Source organism: Barbatula barbatula (genome assembly GCF_947034865.1).
Source record: "Barbatula barbatula genome assembly, chromosome: 10".
Lineage (NCBI taxonomy): Eukaryota > Metazoa > Chordata > Actinopteri > Cypriniformes > Nemacheilidae > Barbatula > Barbatula barbatula.
In genome coordinates, this window is record NC_136773.1 from 14,605,265 (window position 1) to 14,625,333 (window position 20,069).

Sequence of the window (20,069 nt, forward strand, 5' to 3'; positions counted from 1 at the left end):
TGTGTGTTTTAGTAAATGCTGAAATAAACATGAACTCAAATAAACTGAATAAATGCTGCAGAATAATTGTTTACTGTTAATTCATGTAAACTAATGCATGAACTAACTGTTACCAAAATCATAAATGTATCTTGTTATGATTTAGATCATTTTACACACAGAAATTGATTGTAAGAATACTCTATCAGTCATGACAAATAAGTGAAATGATTTTGAGCCACACATTGTCCAGTTGTTCACACTTAGCACTTGCTAACGTGAACCTGAAGCTTAAGGTGCCAGCAGGCAGTGAGAATGCAAATGAGCTGTACTCGGGAAATAAATCACTTCTGAGTAACCGGCTACTGAAAGTAAAATCATAAGCTTTAAGAGAAAAGAGAGAAATGGGGAAGGTTAAGCAGAAAGAGGAGGTTCAGCAGTTGAGTGGGGGCTGGGAAGCCCTGCTATTGCAGCTTCCTACAATCCTCTTTACCTGTCAAAGTGATACCCGTCCACCATCCCCCCCTCCCGACACCTCGCTCACAAACACACACAGATGAAGGTTTGAGCAGACACCAGGCTGGTGATTAAGCAGCTGGAGAGCTGTGTGTGTGTGTGTGTGTGTGTTTGGGTGTGGGTTTGCATGGTGGGTTTTGAGATAACAGCCTCACACAAAAACATGTTCCTCAGTCTCTCTCTCTCTCTCTCTCTCTCTCTCTCTCTCTCTCTCTCTCTCTCTCTCTCTCTCTTTCTTTCCTGTGAGCCAAACCTGGAAATATTTTCATGGATGGAATTAGCAGTCTGCATGTCAGGCTGAGCTTTCTCCATCACATGCAGGTATATTCGTCATAAACGGTTTTTATCAACCCAGACTGCTGTTTTATTAGTCCCAGGTGTTTCACTTTATAAAATGTATTTGAGAGAATTTTATTAGCGTTTATTCATAGGAAAACAAGTTCTGTAATTGTGAGCGTTGTGCTTGCGCACGAATGAAACATTACCAACGTCGAAGGGGGAAATGAATTTAGTCAAGAAAGATGAGTCTGGTTGCGATACAAATATTACACTGTCTGCAGCAATCCCACAGTGAGAATTTACATCGTCAACCTGGATAAATGATCAAAAGAGCACTTTCAGCTCTTATAGACGGTGCTAAGAGGTTATCCTGTTACACAATCGTGAATTGCCACAGGCTGAATTTTGGGAGATAAATTAATGAAGTAAGTTCAAATGCATCTTTCATATACAAGTATGTTGATAGATCCCTTGACAAAAGCCCCGGGTATCTATTTTACAAACTTGAATTCAAGGATGTCACAAAATATTTCAGGGTGACGGTTACATTTTCTCAAATCACATTTCTTTCCCCCCACCTTATTTTAATGTTCTCCATTTAAACAAAATACGGCATACAATTGCAAAAATAACATGCATACAGGAACGGAACAAATTCAGACACCCAAAATCACTTTTTCTTATTTTAAAGTTTTCCCCCATTGACTTTCCATAGTTGGAAAAAAATACTATGGAAAGTCAACTACTCATTTAAAATTGACTACTTAAGGGTATGAGTTTGGGTAAATTGAGCATTGTTTCATTATGTGAACTACTAACAATATTTCCACCAAATTCAAATAAGAATATTGTTTCTATTTGCAGAACATGAAAACTGGTGAAACGGGTCGAAATAACCGAAAATATTCTCTTTGTTTTAGTATAAAGATATAGTATAATTTAAATCACATTTATAAATACATCATTTTTACATTAAAAGTGACATTATCAAAAATACGACTTCAAACAAAAGGCAAGACTTCCATTTATAAACACGCCATTCTGAGTGTTACGTTTTTCCAGTCATTATTTTGGCGTGGTCCTTTCACCTCCCCCTTACACCGTCTCTGGTAGATTGAATGTGAAATGCATGCGTTGGGAGGACATAAAAATACTTACAAAGATAAGGAAGTTGAAGACAAACATGAGGTACTTGATGCAGCTGAGGCAGTCTCCCTCCATGCTCGTCCCCCTCGCCGAAGCCTCCCCGAGCCCCTGGAAGCAAAACAAACATGACTTCATCCCTCCGAACTTAATCAGAAACACACGCCAACTTTCATCTAGCCTTACAGCCACATCATGGCACTCATCTTACAAACATCCCTATTAAAACCCAATATAAGTGTCATAAATGTATTTTCTTGAGCTCTGTGAAACATAAAAGCTTGACACGACAAAGCAATTTCTTCGAACAGCTACTCCAACCCGATAACAAAAACCTGTATTCCAAATAATGTGAATTCAGGCTTCCCATGTGCATACTAACATGACCATGCTCTTAAAGGCACAGGCTCCCTTTTTATATAATTAATGATGAGAAGCTCTTGTGTTTCAGCAGACCATCCCTCTACCTGAAAAAGCACTCTGTGAGATGAAGGCCTATTACGGCACCACTTTCCTTAAATGAAACCGTCCTCTTTTCATTAGTTCTAGGAGAACGCTAATATCCAGCAGTAGCTGAGCGACCCCTCCATTACTCAGAGAGGGCATTACATGTGTCATCCTTACATATGTTTGATTGCAACCTTATCTCTGCTAATACCATAAGTCTACGTTGTACATACATAAAACACAACCAACGATACAAGATGGATTGGAAATATTAAAAGTAAATATACATCAGCGAGAACTCCGTGCAAGGGGGTGTTGACTTAAAGCCAGAAATAGAACTTGGCTTGTGGACAAATGCACTAACCATGACCTCTCAGCGTTTTTCCCCTTCGACTTTGTTTTTTTTGCCCGTCTTTTCAAAAGCAATCCCATTATGTTCTGGCAGAACTTTATCAAATACTTTCTTCTAGCTCAGCAAGGTTTCATGGGTTCACAGATAGAGGTCTGTAAATCAAGAGAAGATGGCTTTACATCTTCCAAAAGATTCTAAACTTAAATAACAAGATTATTTCTGTCCACCACCTACCCGAAGGAACAGACGGAGCTGCAGTCTGTTTAATGGATTCTTTCAATCAAACTTCGGGATCAAACGTGTCTGTAAAGTGCTTATAGCACCCGGAGGGCAATTAGTATTATAATTACCCTCATTCTTAACCGTGGTTTCAATTAGGGCTTGCATACATTAAAGCTTTCATTTTCAGCATCCATGTCCCCTTTGCATAAATTGGTACGATCTTTACCAAAGCTGTTAGCAGCTGGACGTGAGAACACCAGAGAGAAAAAGTGTAAAAGCTTTACGAATACAGGCTTTTGAAATCTGGACCCACATCCGAGCAAGCGTTCTCTGGTTTTCTGCTCAAACTTGAGCACAATTCTTGGCTTGCCTAGTGCAAAGCGCTATTATATACGTTCCCAGTTGAAGGGCAATGGTGAAAAGCATCTTGGTGCCGGTATAAATCAAAATCTGGAGAAAGTGCAGAATAAACAGGGTACTTTTCCCATGACTCCCACAGCACTGCGGCTCTAATCAATCATACGTATAGCTGCATGTAATGGAACGATCTGCAGGGAAATACAGACCGAATGCAGTGCGCTTAGTGTATGCGGCAAAGTAAAGTCCAAAGAGCTTCGGCGGCTCCACATGCGAAAGTCACCGAAAACATAATCAAGAGTTCAGCTGTTTTCTCCACAGTCTGGAGGCTCATTACAAGACCAAACGCTCCAGCATGCCAGATCTGTACATCCAATCAGCTTCTCTGTAGTCTCTAATGTTCACACAACACAAAGAAAACATTCATCAAATGTGAAAAAAATTATAAATGAAGAGAATCAGCTCATCAACATGTTTGTATACAAAAAGAAACATACTTGATGCTGTTATTTTATAGACTCACAGGAGAACCACAGAATGCAAGAAGCTCATGTTGATAAGGCTGCACAATATATTTAAATTGTCAAAACAGATGCGTATATTGCAATAGAAATCTCACAATGGTTTGCAATAAATGGTCAAACATCACTGTTCTCATTTAGAAATGGTAATGCAAACAAACAATAACTCATTTAAGTTAAAATTGAACTTGAATAATTTACTTATCTAAATGTTGTAGTTTTTAAATATATAGTTGTTAAATGTATATTCATTTTAATAAGAGATGCACCGATATATCTGTGAATAATCGGTATCGGTGGATTTTCAGAACCGATATGTCCTGTCAATCAAAAGAGGATAGGAAAATGCATTGAATTTGTACTCTGTATTTGGAAAATGATAATAAATATCACAAATTTGATCTTTAATATTAATATGAATATAATCTTCAGAATCTGTATTGGTGTCAGCAGATATCACCTTGAATACCTGGCTATTGGTATCAGTGGAGACATTTTGTAATGGTGCATCTCTAAAAGCCGCATTTCTTGAAGCACTATTTTATTGTTTTATTTAACATATCGCTGCTGTCCTTCCGATTCCTAAGTCGCGTTTTTTCAGGAAAAAACAATGTGCTTTTTAAATGATTAAAAATGTGATGTCAAAGTTGTCAAGCACTTTTTTTATATATTTGCTAAACCCAGTGACAAACAGCAAAGGGGATAAAGGGTAACTAATAATGATTTAGACAGCAGCGATATATTTCTTCAATGAAGCTCTACATGTTAGTATACAGTAAACCACAAACAACCCATCAAACTATCCTTATTCGATACACTCACTGCTATACAACAGATAACACATTTTAAAATTATACGTTTAAAAAACTATAAAATGAACACAGACTGACAATCTATTGTGCTATTAAACAAGATGTCATGCAAAAGTTATTCTAGAATATTTCCCCTTTGCATCATGAAATGTTAGACATGCAGCTAAAGATTACAATGAACATGGGAAAAATAACTTTACATTTTCATAGGAAAAAACGTTAACGCATGCATTCCAGACTCACAACCAGAAAACTGTTCCTTTCACCAAACGGGTTTATGATGAAAATGTTGCAGTTACTATAATAATTCACAAGTAGAGGCCAATTGTAAGGCAACTCATTAGTGCAATTGTTTTTCATATGTGTAAATTTAGCACTTCTGCAACACAGAGATTGAATACTTATGCAAATCAGTTTTTTTTCTGTGTGAAGTGAAACTATTTACCAACATAAAACACAGTCACACAATAGTAGTGAAATATGTATTTAAAATCTGTAGTGAGTCAGAAGAGAATGTCACGAACCTCTGCTTAGAGATGCGAACATGCCTGTGGAATCCCACTTATTTTCAAGGAGTAGTTCACCTTCAGAATGAAAATTCTGTCATCATTTAAACGGGTTGAGAAGTGTGTAATTACTTTACTAAGTGACCTGACACATGATTTTCCCTGGAAGTTTATAAAAACACAGCTGGGCTAACAGGACTAAAATCACAGGTCTTATCAAGGAATCGAATTATCACGGAGACTTTCATGTGGGTTATGTAAAACCACCCTGAAGATTTTAGTAGCTACATACTGTAGCAATGCCCTGACAGCCACCCCCAACACCCTGAGATTATGTCTGAAAGTTTGACGTGAACAAACCCACACATATTTTCTTCAGAAAACAAAGTCTGGTTTGCAGACTGAAAGCCATTCATCCTCTGGAAAATACATTTACATTTATGCTTTTGGCGGACACTTTTATCCGAAGGGCATTTGAGCAATATATTTATGAGTAATGTGCGTGAATTCCCTAGAAATCAAACCCATGACCTTGGTGTTGCTAGCTCCGTGCTCAACCAGTTAAGCTACATAAATAGCACCTCCCCCAGCACAAAGGTTGAGCTGAGTTGACTTTTTAACATGATTAATTCAGTGTCTGCTATAGTCACATTTACCCGGCTGATTGGGACAAAGACACTGTGTGCTGGTCAGCCATCCCCCTTCAGACATGAGCTCGCACATCAAGAGCAATACAGCATTGAGGAACAAGATTTTAGAGATTCAAGAGCTTAGAATTGAACCTCTTTACATCAATTGAATCAGATGACGACCTGAAATCTGCGGAAATCTCGCGAATGACTCTTATTAGTCCTCTTGAATGCACAGCTTGAATAGCTTACTGTAAATGTGTGAAATGCATGTAAATGGTGTATGCTATGATCGACTGTGCGAGATGGGATTGGCTGAACGTGAGTGAAAGAAAAACACAGTGAAAATGTTTAATATTTATCAAAAATGTGAGTTTTGAGTCTACATATTTCATGCCATCTTGTTTTTGTGTGTAGAACATTTTTACGATAGATAGCAACAGTTAACATCCTACCTGAATTTGAAAAAAGCACAAAGTTTAAGGGGACAGTTCATCCAAAAATGAAAATTCTGTCATCATTTACTCACTTGTATGTAATGTCACACCTGTATACATTACTTTGTTTGGATGAACACAGAGAAAGATACTGTACATGTATTTGGAAGAATGTTAGTAATTTTCAGTTCCAGGACATCATTGACTACCATAGTAGGAAGAATTAAATGGAAGGTGCCCAAGAACTCCTAAATTTTCCTAAATTCTTCCAAATATCTCATGTGTTCAACAGAACAAAAATACAACATTTTTTCCTACCATGGTAGTGGATGATGTCCCAAAACTAAAAATTGCTAACATTCTTCCAAATATCTTTCTCTGTGTTCATTGGAACAACGAAACTCTGAAACAACCTGAGGGTGAGTAAAGGATGGCAGATATTTCATTTTTGATGAACTATGCCTTTAAAGTTAGCATGTTCTACCCATCAGGCATATACTGTCCCTAATGCAGCTCCAATTAGAACCAAATATCTCACATGCTGTCTTGCTTTGATTTCTTTCAAAGCTACTGTAAGTAGCTGCAGCATGTTCATGGACAGGCCAGGTACCTCATGTATCAGAAAACTCTCTAAAAAATGCCATATGTGCTATAATTCATTCAAACTGTGCTCTGTAATGAGCCTAAAGCTTTTAGTGCTTCATCAATGATCCTCTAAATGAAACAGACTGATGAAAGTGAAAGAAACCATTGAATTTCTTGTCCTTTGAAGGAGAATTTAAATGTTGGATGGGACACAATAGACCCGCAGTGCCAAAGCTCATTCAGGGGGCCAGCAGACACACAAAAACAATGAGCTGATTTACAATCACTAGTCTCTAGTGAAATCTAACATGACTTTACTGTCTAGTCGCTGGATGCTTAGACGGTTGTATTAGTATTCAAGGGCATTGCGCTTATAGTGGTGATAAGATACGGAATATATCAATATAAATGACTTTTTTCAAATGATCTGGGATAAGAAATCAAGTTCATTAAAGATATCACTGTTCAGATGCAGGTGCCGGATTCAAGTGAATGAATCTACTTTATCTTTGCCAGTAGGTTGATGAATGCACAGCATTCACTGATGAGAGAAACACGATGGATTCGGGAAACGGTCAGTGTTGGCAAAGCGAAGATTAATAAAAAGGACATTTTCCAACCACTAACTTATTTTATGAGTCATGACTGGCAAGCTAGCAAATTTAATCCATTTACATGACGGCTAAATGATATTGAAAAGAAACATGTGCAACTTTACAGGAATACTACGTGAGAAGAATTCTTAGTTAAAACAGCCTTCTGCGGCTCTTTCTGCTTGGCGCAGTTATTAATCCCAGGTAAAGGAAATCATTAGCTAACCCAGATCAATAAGACATTCATGGGTTGAATAATCTTCTTCTTTTGTCTTGGAAGGATCTTTGCGCCTCTTAACACAATGTCGCTTTCTTATCCCACACTCCATGTGATCACATCAACACTTGTTCATTAGTACAACAGGAATTTCCCAAGACACTGCACTTTCCCTTTTTATCCGATTAAACCTTAATTCACTTGTACTACTGGTTATATAGCTAACACTATCTATCCATTGAAAATGACGGTGAGATTAACAGACCAAGACCAAGAGATCAAGTATTTTAAAAAGATTTCTGTGGTTTTCCAACAGATGCTAGCATTTAACAACCGTCACATTTACAGCTGCACAATCGATTGTTTGATAAATGAAAAACATCCCAGAATGCATACGTATCTGATATGCTGGTCAATTTATGTACAACGATGATAGTATTCTAATTAAGGGAACGTTCCAGGAAGTTTGATCGACTGTGGAAAATTGTGTGTTTCATTTTGTCTTGGGTTTTGCGGTTCAGTTGCATTGCGATGGATCTCTGTGCTGAGCTGCACACTAAAGCATGTTTACCAAGCATTAAGAAACTGATTTGCTTTGGATACAACATTTAAGTACGCTTAAGTACAATGAGTTGGCGACCTTCAGTGATTTAATCGCTGCTAGTTCACATTATAACTTTAACTATAACTTTATTTGCGTCCACACCTGTGTACAATAACAATAACGTTCTATTTCTTTTAAGCTTGCATGCTGCAGTGTTTCCAGGCACTAAAATGAATGTAGATGACCTGCTGATGGTGCTTTCGTATTCATTCCCGAACGTCTTTTCTCCAAAATATGACAGCAAAGGCTGGCCCCTGTAGGCTGAAGGTACGCTTCGGTCAGGGATGTAAAGCATATGTTTTGTCAGCTTACTCAGATTTACACTAAAAAATTTAAAGTTGAATTAACTTGAAAAACAAATACGTCAGTTGTTAACACCTAAAAAATGTAGTTTGCCCGACTTAAAACATTCTGTCATCTAAAGTAAATTTAAGTCAGACAAACATATTTTTTTAGGTGTTACTAATTAAAATAAAAAAATTCTTATTTTTTTAAGCATTACATCAGTATTTATTGCACATTTGAATGCTTGATTCTGATTGGCCAGTCGCGACATTCCAAGGTCCAAGGGTTGTTCTTTTCAAATAACAATCGCTCAAAACTAAAAATAATGGCTGTTATGGCGAAATAAGCCCCTTAATATATCCCGCCGAAAACGCACAGCTTTCAGACCATGACAGTCTTTTATTAAAACATTAAACCCGTGTCTTGATCATCAATAGCCAAACATTAGAGATACACTAAAGACTTTTTAAAAATATGTTTCATCGTTCATCAGCTAGAAAAAAAACGTTTGAAAGTGATCCCAACGATATCGATCTCTGTATCTTTACGTAATAGTTGTGAGCGCAACCCCGCTATTATTAAGAGCGATTTTTATAACTTTACTTTCAAAGTTATAGTTATTGTTATCCTCCATAGTGTAGACGCCTCTTTAGTGTAAATAGCTTTGGGAATTTAGTGTTGGTCAATACAAATACTGACAGGACCAAGAGAGGATGGCATTAGTGCTTAACTGTGGTGTGAAGACAAAACACATGTAGAAGGTTTGTTCACAAACACTGAGTTCAAAATGTCAATACGAAGTAATCAAGAGTGTCTACATTCGGTTTGTTTTCCTATAGAGCCCATATCTTCTCCCCTCCTTCTCGACACCAAACATCACAGACAACAGAACATAAAGTTCAAACAGTCCAGTCCCCCACACTTTAACTGAGCTCTGGAGTTATTCCTTACATCTTGAAACTGGTTGATCTTGGATGCAGGAAGATTTGCCAAGAAGCAAAACAGAAAGAGTGGAAGAAAAATGTTATATTGCAAAAAACCCTTTACGACTATTTCAGGAAGTAGAGGTAACATGTTTGGGATTTTGGGAGATATTCAGAGATTATTTCCAGTGCGGGGGATGACAAGTATTTTCAAGTCTAAGATAGAAAGGAAGGGGAGGGGTCCAAATTAGCTGTTTTGGCCACTGTTTTGGTGACTTACGAAAATGTACAGCCAATATTCTTTTCTTTTTGGCCATGCATTTTACATTACATATTAAAATGTATATTGTTGTTTATATAGATTTGCCTAGCATATTAGTAACAAGCATCATCCAAAAGGCATCTCTTTGTCACTCTGTGATAATACACCCGTCACAAAAATACACATCATGTTCGTGAATTTCATAAATTTGGTTTCTCGTTTTCGTTGCCTTATGCGAATATTTCACATATGTTTCACCACATGGCGTTCTGGAGAAAAACCTGCCATCCACTTCGGATCGTACATTTTCCACTAAGGTCTATGATGCATAATTCATTTAGGACCCTGGGTGGAGGTCAGGACAGAAGGACATACAGGTGGACAGCCCTTTGTTTTTAAATGAAGTCTGACATATTCACTTAACACTAGTTCCTGTCAGAGCAAACACACAGCGGTCTACTGCAGATGGAGCACAGCTTGGACTAGCATTTGTCTAATGAGCATTCACTCACAGGCCTGTCAACATGCCATCTGGAGGAAAACTTCTGGTGTTTGGGGTTAAAAGCGCTTTTTTGGACATTCATGTATCTGCAATTTATAAAATAATACATGTTGGACAGTAAATGACAGTGATGTAGTTATGAGTAAATATAGGGGATTTCCATGTTAGTTTAGAATTGGTTTGGGGAATTGTGATGTACAACTATTCAATTGAGCGGATTCATTCCTCCAAGCAAGATTACATTTCTGAAGCGTTTGTGCCATAATAAACATATTAACTGAAATCATGTGCTTTTCCAGTGACAAAGAACTCACAGAAAAGACTAATATATGGAGCTCATTTTTCTAACAAGACTGCGTTGAAAATGAAAGATGGACTAAATATGAAAAAGCTTCTCAGTATACTATTAATATAACTTAATCGAAGGAATGCAAGTCTTGCTTTTTTCACTCAGCATGGTGATTTCCACAGTGTATTTATATTGGTTAAAAGGCTTTCTCCTACCCCGGCTAAAAATGCTCAGACATTAACACTGAGGCCAGTACACAACATCAGATTGCATATTTAAACTGAGAGCTATAAATCTCAGCAAGCTTTGTTATAATGTACAGAGTAAAAATGAGAATTGCAGAAAGTAACCTAAAGTTATAATGTATCATCAGTTTAACTTCAGAACAACAACTACAAATGCTTCCGTTCCTTGAAGATGCCAAATAAATGTGAAAGGCATACACGGCAAAAAGAAAAGGCAACCCACATATCTTTATTAATATAGGATTTTGCTTATTTGGCATTTGGGGGTTGAGATTGAAGGTGATGCATCTCTGTCAGAGAGACCTTTAACTCCTGGAGCACATGCGTGTACTGTTGGTGTGTGTGTGTTGAATTTCAATGCACAGAGTTTCAATGCAAATCAGTTCCACACAAAGACCGGCAGCTCACAGCCATGACAGAGAGAAATAATAGATGCTGCCTCAGTATAAGACAAATACCTCCCACTGTTGACAGTGTCACAATGGCTCTGTGCACCAAACAAGGCTGTCAACAACACAATTCAAGTTAATTTCCATTCACTTCATTTAGAATTGCTTTTCTTTTTTTAATTAAAATTTTATAAAATGGTGCACGAAACTGTATCAAAAACCTCATAGAGTGAATTAATGTGGAATTGATAAATCTATAAAGCTATTAAGTATAGCATAATCCACGTCCCCTGACCTTACCAAATCCTATTTATACAGGAAAAATGCAAAATGTATTGATTTGTGGCCATTATAGAACTGAGATGTGAGATGAAAAGATTTCATACATTTGGAGGCAAGGTTACAAGAATAGTTGATAGTCAACAAAGTCTTATGATTTACTCACAGCCAATATAAATTATATGAATATCTTGTTTTTGTTCCACAAAACAGCATACCTATTTGGATTGACATGGTGATGAGTAAATAATAGCAACATTGTTATTCACTAGTGAACAATACTTTACACGACCCAAAGACATGCTCTGTATATGTAAATAAGCAGAAATACCAACCATGAGTTCTTGTAAGCGGTTCAGGATTCAGGTCAAAGGACGTCGTTTCTCTGCTCTCTCTCCTCCTGTTCCTCTTCGCTCTGAATAGAAACACAACCATAGGTTACAACACGTATTTAAAGGCACCTGAGCACAGTCATACGCACACAAACGATGTTAGGCAAAAAGCAGCACTTCTCCACTCGGGGGGAGAGCTTGGCACAGGGCAGGTAGTAAATACGACTCTTGGAGTGCGATGAGATTGAAGATTCATTATTAATGACGCTCCCTGCAGTGCACTGCTCTGAAACAGCATGTGCTTGAATTTTTCACTTCGCCACCCGGGTACATAAATGAAATGGGACAGAACGAGCTTCCCACAAGCTTTAATCAAACTAAACCAACTAAAGCAGGTGAAATATTAATGGCTGTTGTTAGTAACCAGTTTTATCTCTGCGTTTAGTTAATGGCTCTTTATTGTTAGATACTGAGCGGATCGCATTTTGCCTGTTACGGACTAATCTTGATAACTGTCAGAGGTCATGAATAATTTATCACCTACAGCATTCCTGGATAATTACCTGTGACCGATTCTCACCGACAGAGCCGATCACCAACTGTGTGCAGATAACAAGCTTTAACTTTCTCTTTCCGCAGCTCATAATGATTCGCCACAAGTGTCTCCCGCATAGCCAGAAGCGAGTTGCCAGTTAAAATTGTAATGTCCTGGTAGCCACGAGCGTAATCTCTGGAGCATTGTTTCAACGACAACAGAATGAATCTTTGTCTAAATGGAGCACCAACTACAATATGAAACACCGAAGTGTATGTTTCATCTCAAGCAAAGACAAATGAACACATATCTTTTGAGAAGGCAGCGTTTAGTAGAGAAACTCTGTGCGCTTTAAAACAACTCTTTGTGCTTTATCCACTGTGGACTGTTTAAGTGTGACCCGGTAGACCACTGTTCTCTTACCATTACCAGAAACCAACATTTAGAGCACCATTAGTTCATTAAACAACTGTCACGGTGAGGACTGTCTCTACTGTTCGGTTTCCATAGCAACACAGCGAAAAAGAATGTGAAGCACTAATAGTGCAACAGTCCAGTTCTAGAACAAATACTCAATTTATTCCTTCTATAAAGAAAATGATTTTAGAAATAAAAAATAAACCTTTTTAGACAGACCTAGACAGGGATGGGAGATCTTTTATATTTTCATAGCCACAAGTCTGATTTCAACTTTTAAAAAATGTGCCAAAGTCCTGTTGCGTAGACATATCTGCAGCATCTCATCTCAAATCTCTACGGTTTGGTTCAAAGCTTAAAGGAATCGTTAACCCTAAAAATAAAAAATTCTGTCATCATTTATTTACCCTCATGCCATTCAAATCTGTGGAACACACATGAAGATCTTTTGAGAAATTACCCAGTTATTTTGTGTCCATACAATGTGGACCAATGTTGTTATGGTTACCAGCATTCTTCAAAATATCTTCTTTTGTGTTCTACAAAAGAAAGTGATACAGGTTTTAAACGACATGAGAATAAGTAAATGCTAGCCACATTTACATATTTGGGGTAAAAACACGTTTTTTATGAATCAGTGACAATGAACTGAAAAATACTTCTGGAATTATATCCACTGCAAAGGTGGGTGGCTTTATCTGTGTTAACGCAGATGCGAAACTGTGGGCACAAGAAAAGGCTCATGAGCATATAAATAAGAAGTAGGACCCCACAATGAAGAGGAAAGAAAAGCAGGTTTTCGTGGGTCAAGCGGAGGAACACAATACAGCTCATTTGCATCCACTCTCGAAGCCGGTTTTACACAAACCGCTCACATTCTCAAATCAATGGCATTTAAGATCGACCTCGGTGTACCCAGACTGGTCATCGCCTGCTAAATTGATTTGTTTCTTCTGACCCTACAGTCCGAGGGGAACGGGAGCTTTTTGATTGCGTTCTCAACAACTGCAAACACTGTTTCCATCTTCAAAGATCACAAGGGGTTTGAACAAAACCTCTCAAAGGGCAACTGCATTATGCTTATCTGCCTCTGAGCTAAAGGTTTCGCTTCAATCTACTGTAGATTGGAACAATGCAGAATTAAAGTTCACAGTTAATAGAGTGTGTTGGTCATTGGATGGGTGGGAAATAAAGGGTGTGCTTGTTGTTATTTGTCATCGTACAGTTCCAGTCAGCTTCAGAGCCCTACCCTACCTCCTGTTATAATCCTGCTAAAGCTATACTATTTACAAACACGCTGAGTGACACATCCTACAGGACGTCTGTCTCTCTGGAGGAATGTGTCTATAGTCAGGACTGCCGACAGCTTAGTCATCGTTTTTCCTTTCTTTTGAACTAAATCACATTTTTACATTGAAGAGCATAAGGCGTGTCATATTGTATTAGTTAGTGAAATGTGGGTTTTTATGGGACATATCAAAAACTATTTATGCATATTATATTGACAGAACACATGCCATTTACAAACATTGCCAAATGGGCCAAAGCATGAATTACATCAAGCCAAAACAGTGTTTGGAAATTTGTATACACTCTAGAAACTGTTGAAAACAACACATCTGTATGTCTAGTTAAAGTAATAGTTCACCCAAAAATTACAATTCTGTACTTTCTTCTGAAGAACACAAAAGAAGATATTTTGAAGAAAGTTGTTAACCGCACTGGCCCCCATTCACTTTTATTGACATTATAATAAACCTTCTTGGGAAGTTGGATGTTCTGCAGTGCATTGCTTTAGTACTTTTAATTAAAAGCTCATTTAGATGTGAATGGGTCATATTAAAACACTTGTATGCCTGCAAACATTCAATTAAATGATCAAACTTAGTGAAAATTCAATGTAATCCACTCGGCTCAATAGCGTTATTAACTCAACACAGATTTAAGCATCGGCTTTGCTTCAGAAACTTGATCAATGCGTTTGATTGTAACATGCCTCTCTCTAGCAGGATCTGCCTGAAAAGCCTTGGCACTATCCAGGTTTAATATAACCTTGCAGCAGGTGTCTAACAGGGGCTTTAAGCACAATCTGTGAGGAAAGGAGACTGTCAAAGTGTTGAGAGAGACCTGTAGTACTATGCTACAGCTCCTGTCAAACGCTTAATGCTGTGATAATGACGAGCCCTGCAGACACATTTTCTTTCGCTAAAACCTCTCAGCTCCTCTCCCTGTCCAGGCCTCAAGGCCAAAGCACTTAGTCTCTGGGGGAAGAAGAGCTTCAGCGTATCAAAACAAAGCTTTGAAGAGGAACGATTAAAAGAGGACCTGTTGGACTGGGCCAAAGGGGTTTTAGGGTGTGGGGGGTCGGGGGTCAGGTTCTCTAATTGGAGAAAAGAAAACAAAGAGGTACACAAATATTTGTATTATCTGAGGTTATGGAAACTACATGGCGACAGTGTGATTGGTTTATATATTATTGACTAGAGGTAGAATAATTATGATGCCGGAATATGCATACGTGTTTCTTAAAAATAATTATTTAAACATTTAAAAACGTAAAAAGTCCAATTTTGAACAAGTAAAATTGTTTTGAGCTACACAACCTATTGTATTTGTTGCATCAGAATGGCCCACATAATGCAACACTGCATACATAACTGTACTGCAAAGATAAAAATGACAGTTTGATCCAAAAAACTTGATTTAAACAATCAAAATGTTTCAAAAAGCAATCACTGATCATTTATTTACTTTTTTCACTGCTACGTATATTCTGGGTCATTGTTTCAAGTGTGCAACTGGGCCTGGTTTTAATAAAAGTCTTTATTGAATAACGTCTCAACTAGATAAACAGAGCGGACGACTGGGTGTAAAAGGATCCTGAAGAAATAGTGATCTTCTGTTTAAGGAAACAGCGATGAGATTTAGGCTTCACAAACAACAGACAGAAAAGCAACCTCACAAACCACAGGAGGATAAAGACAGAAATAAGCCTGGGAGATAAAATCCATTTTATTATCCTGATATATTAATGTTTATGAAACAATTTGAATATAAAAAAGATTAGTAATACCAAAGATCTTTTTTTCACTTCTTAATATAAATGAACTTCTTCGGTTCTGAAGCCACCAAAATTTTTTATGACTATCCTCCACATTTTTTCAGCTCTGTGTCAGTCTAGCTTCTTAAGTAAGTGTAAAGCCCACATCTGTTGTCAATTCCAGAACCTCATTAAAATCCAAAACAAACACCATATACCAGTCATGATGTTGAATCTTACAGTGGCAACAAGTTACTTTTCCACAACTTGTCAAAATATTGTATGCTAACACCGGCAGTGACTAAAATTGTGATCACAAATTGTAGTCTAACACTAACACATCTCTCGTTTGTACCTTGTAGGACGTCTGTTTATTTAGTTGCGCTGACAAAACCTGTCGTGAAAATTTAAAGCGCACTCCGTCGGACAGGAAGCACTCCTGGCTCACGAGTTTTCCGTAATTAAAACCAGAAACTACGTAACGTTTAGTCACTTTTACAAACACAGGTTTTACGTCCAGCTGGTTCATATTCCCAAGGCTGTTCGTCTGAAAAATGAGCAGATTTTGCTGTTTGGTCTCGGCACTAGCGAGGGATTTAGAGGACTATCCGAGCTGCATGCTGTGTCAACACCAAACATTCTCTGCTGTGCGTGTAATCTTCTTCACCATGTGAAACCAGCAAAGCCGATCACCACACAAGATGGAGAGGAATGAATCGAGCTAGCTGAATCGAGAGTCGACTGTTTAGGCTCGCTGCCTGCGTAAGGTGTCTTCAGTAAAGTTACATGCAAACCTTAAAATTAGTGAGCAAGCAAATGCTCCTTTGATCAACAGAAAATGTCAACATCTGTCTTAAAATTCTGTTTACCACCAATGAACAGAAATAGTTAAACAGGCAAATATTGCTGAATCTTGTCAATAAGGTGCATTCTTCAATAAGCTTATAAAATAATGCATGCGATTGCAAACTCTTTGAGGTTTTCCTCCAGAAAGCAGAACATGTCTTACTAGGAGCACATCTCCAATTAGGTCATTGTATTTAAAGTTTAAGCACACAAATTCACCCTATCATATTCTACAAATGACAGACGAAAATACCAGACTGAAATCCTCTCTCCACCCACGTTCCACTCTCAAGACGCATAATCAGTGGTTTTCACGTGTAAGCGTGTAAGATTCTGATACATGCAAATATAATGGTGGCATCTGTCAGACAGAGATTCGGAAGAGGAGCTGGAGGTTATAATTGATCTAGACTAAGATTTTACATAGCTGGAGGCTTATGGTAATGCAGCACTGCTGAGATTTCACGGGCACAACCGGAGAAGCACGGAGAGCAGAAGTCATGCTTGGTAATAAACACGAAGCCTCAGAAGTGGATAATTTCCTCATCAGGGAAAAGCTCAATGGTGGGACATGCTCGTAAATAACTGCTTAACAATCTCTACACATCTAAGTGGTGTCCAGAACAAGAAGCAATTGGTTCTCAAACGCGGAAAATGGAAAGGAATGGAGGCAACAGATAGCTTATGTTTGTGTAACACAAATAAAATGTCTTCATCTACGTGAAGTTGCTTTTCGAAGGCAACTAGATAGGAAGTAATAATCCCCCCCGAAATGTTAGTAAACAAACAGCAGAGTCACCCATTCACTTCTATTGTATGGACACTAGGGTTGGGTGATGTCTTACAAGTTGGCATCGGGCGATGTCTACTGTGAAACATCATGATGGACAATAACATCGCCCTGCAGATTCGGGTGTGTGTCATCTGTACCGGCGTGAGCTTCACAGTTATAAAGTGAGGCTTAATTGTATTATTATTTGATGTTATATTCAATAAAAAGAGTTGTAAAGTGAGGCGCGTCTTCTTTACACAATGCTAGCTGCACAGACATGCGTATTCTTTATACACGTCGGCTGCGCAGACACAAGTCTTTAAACAAAGCGGTCTGTATAGACACGTGTCTTCTAGTTATAAAGTCAGGTGGGTCTGTGAAAACTCTGCGTCCTCTTAATACAGCGCAAGCTGTACAGTTATAAAGTCAGGCCGGTCTGATCTGTACAGTGCGTGCAAAGCTTAAATGCCTCCTAGCCTTGTTCATATTTGTTTACAACTTGATTTGCAGCCTGCAGCAAAGAGCAGCAAGAGTCATGTGATGAAAGTGAAACATTCGCTGGAATCACGATGATCACCATCGTCAATTGGCCCAACCCTAATGGACAAAAAACCAAGTCAATAGGTACCCTGCTGTTTGGTTAAAATAACTCTTAAAAATATCTTCTTTTGTGTTCTGCAAAAGAAAGAAAGTCATACAGGTTTGAAATGACAAGAGGGTGAGTAAATATTGACAGAATTTTATTTTTGGGGTGAACTGTCTATCACTTTAACTGCCCCTGAGCTTATAAATGTTGTGTCAAACAATTTCATGTTCTAAAAAAATATAATTACAAAATAACCATTTCTCTACTGTGTATTTACAAATATTTGCCATAAAAAAATTTGTCACTATCTTATATAAAGCCTTTGATTCCAAGCACCTTTCAATTCCAACAAAGCTTGTATTCCTACTTTAACGTGTTCATAAAATGTTCCTGCCTCACAATTTGCTGCAAACCCATTACCCCCAGGAAGACGAGAACAAGACATCCTAGGGTAGATATCCTGGTTTTTACAGGATCTCAGGAGGAGGCTGATCAGGGAGGGGTAGGTGGCAAAAGGGCCAGACATTTTTCCACAGTGAGATCTCGTAAAAAACTCTCTGCGCTTTCAGAAGCATTCCTCCCTCTGGCCATGAGAGAAGAGACGTCAGGAGAGATCACACACAACGAACACAACATCAAACACTAACATCAGACAAAATCTTCGGGCACAAATATAGGTACCAGATGCACTGTTAACACTTGGAGGAGGCTTTTAAGATCGGTCTCTTTTGTCTTGCTTAACACTGCAAAAGGACCCTAATGTGTGTTCCTTGGGAATCAATCCGTGTTTACGCTACAATACCAATAACACAAACACATTACCATTCAGACACGCTGGGCATGCACAAATAAATGTAAACTGTTGTATGGGCATACATAAGTTGGTTGTTGTTCACAGTTGGTTATATTTACATTTAGCAGACGCCTTTATCCAAAGCGACTTACAAAGAGTTCGGGGAGCAATAAGCGATATGTCATAAAAGAGCAATAGTACATTAGGTGCTAATACAAAGTTGTTAGTTTCAACAAAAGCTAGACCACTACCTGTTGAGAGAAGAGGGTTAGTGTACTTTTTTTTCTTCTTTTTGTCTGTCAAGTATTCACAGAAGAGGTGTGTTATAAGTCGTTTTTTGAAGGTTGTGAGAGATGTGGTTGACCGGACCGCATTAGGAAGAATGTTCCACCAGGAAGGAGTTGTTTAGAAGAATGAGCGGGAAAGCGATTTAATGCTCTTATGAGAAGGCAGTACAAGGCGCCGCTCATTTGCTGAACGCAGGGATCTTGATGGGCTGTAAGAGTGTAGTAGGGTGTGAAAGTATGCCGGTGCAGATCCAGTGATAGCCCTGTAGGCAAACATTAGTGACTTGATCCTGATACAGGCTTCAACCGGTAGCCAGTGGAGAGAGATGAAAAGGGGTGTCACATGAGCCCGTTGTTAGTTAAAAAAAGCCCGTTGTTTACACGGTCCTTGTGAGGCCGGTCATTGTCGCCTTCAGTTAGCCTAATGGCTCACATGATAGAGGCTTAACGAATCAGGGAAGCCCCAACCAGTAAGCGAATGTGGGCAACCAGCATATTCTAAAGTCTAAGTTTCATCCGTTTACATAAAAACAGAACCCCGGAGTTTTCAAACTAAACCGGGGTCTGAAGCATTTCCAAAAGTCTCTGGAGTAGTGTAAATGCCAGGCGGTACCGTAGCAAGAGTTATGCATTTTTGAAGGAAAACGCAGTAGTATAAACGCCGTTTCAGGCTGCTGTCACAACGCTCTACCAACTGAGCAACAGGAACGCTAATAATAACATACTGCAGGTCCCTATTTCCATCCCTAGTCAGACTTGGAAAGATTTCAGTATAAACTGAAAAGAACTTTCAGTTCAGGCTTGTGTGAATCAGGGGAATAAAGAAGTCGATCAGATATGAAAGCCTGAGGTTAACTGGTAACTCAGCAACGCACCAGCTGTGGTAACGGCCATGATTACATCACAATGATTTATGGCACATAAGAAGGAGTCAGAGAAACGATGGAGCATGAGATCATTTGGAGGGCACCCAAGAAGAGGTCTCAGAAGAAAAACAAGTCAATTGGTTTCCAAAGCAAAAGGATGATGGATAGACAGCCAGACAACAAATGATTGTGCAAAAAATTTTGAGAGAACAGATCCCAGAC

General features: G+C 38.4%; 1 protein-coding gene across 1 annotated transcript in view; it reads right to left on the reverse strand.

Annotated features, from left to right (window-relative positions):
* The window catches only part of tspan18b (tetraspanin 18b), a 36,212-nt gene that overhangs the window by 4,019 nt on the left and 12,124 nt on the right, over positions 1-20,069 (reverse strand). The window contains exons 2-3 of the mRNA XM_079465314.1: positions 11,709-11,788; positions 1,933-2,028 (exon numbers count right to left, since the gene is read on the reverse strand). Coding sequence (XP_079321440.1) covers positions 1,933-2,028; positions 11,709-11,711 — 99 coding nt within the window. The 5' untranslated portion in view covers positions 11,712-11,788. The remainder of the gene's footprint in view (positions 1-1,932; positions 2,029-11,708; positions 11,789-20,069) is intronic.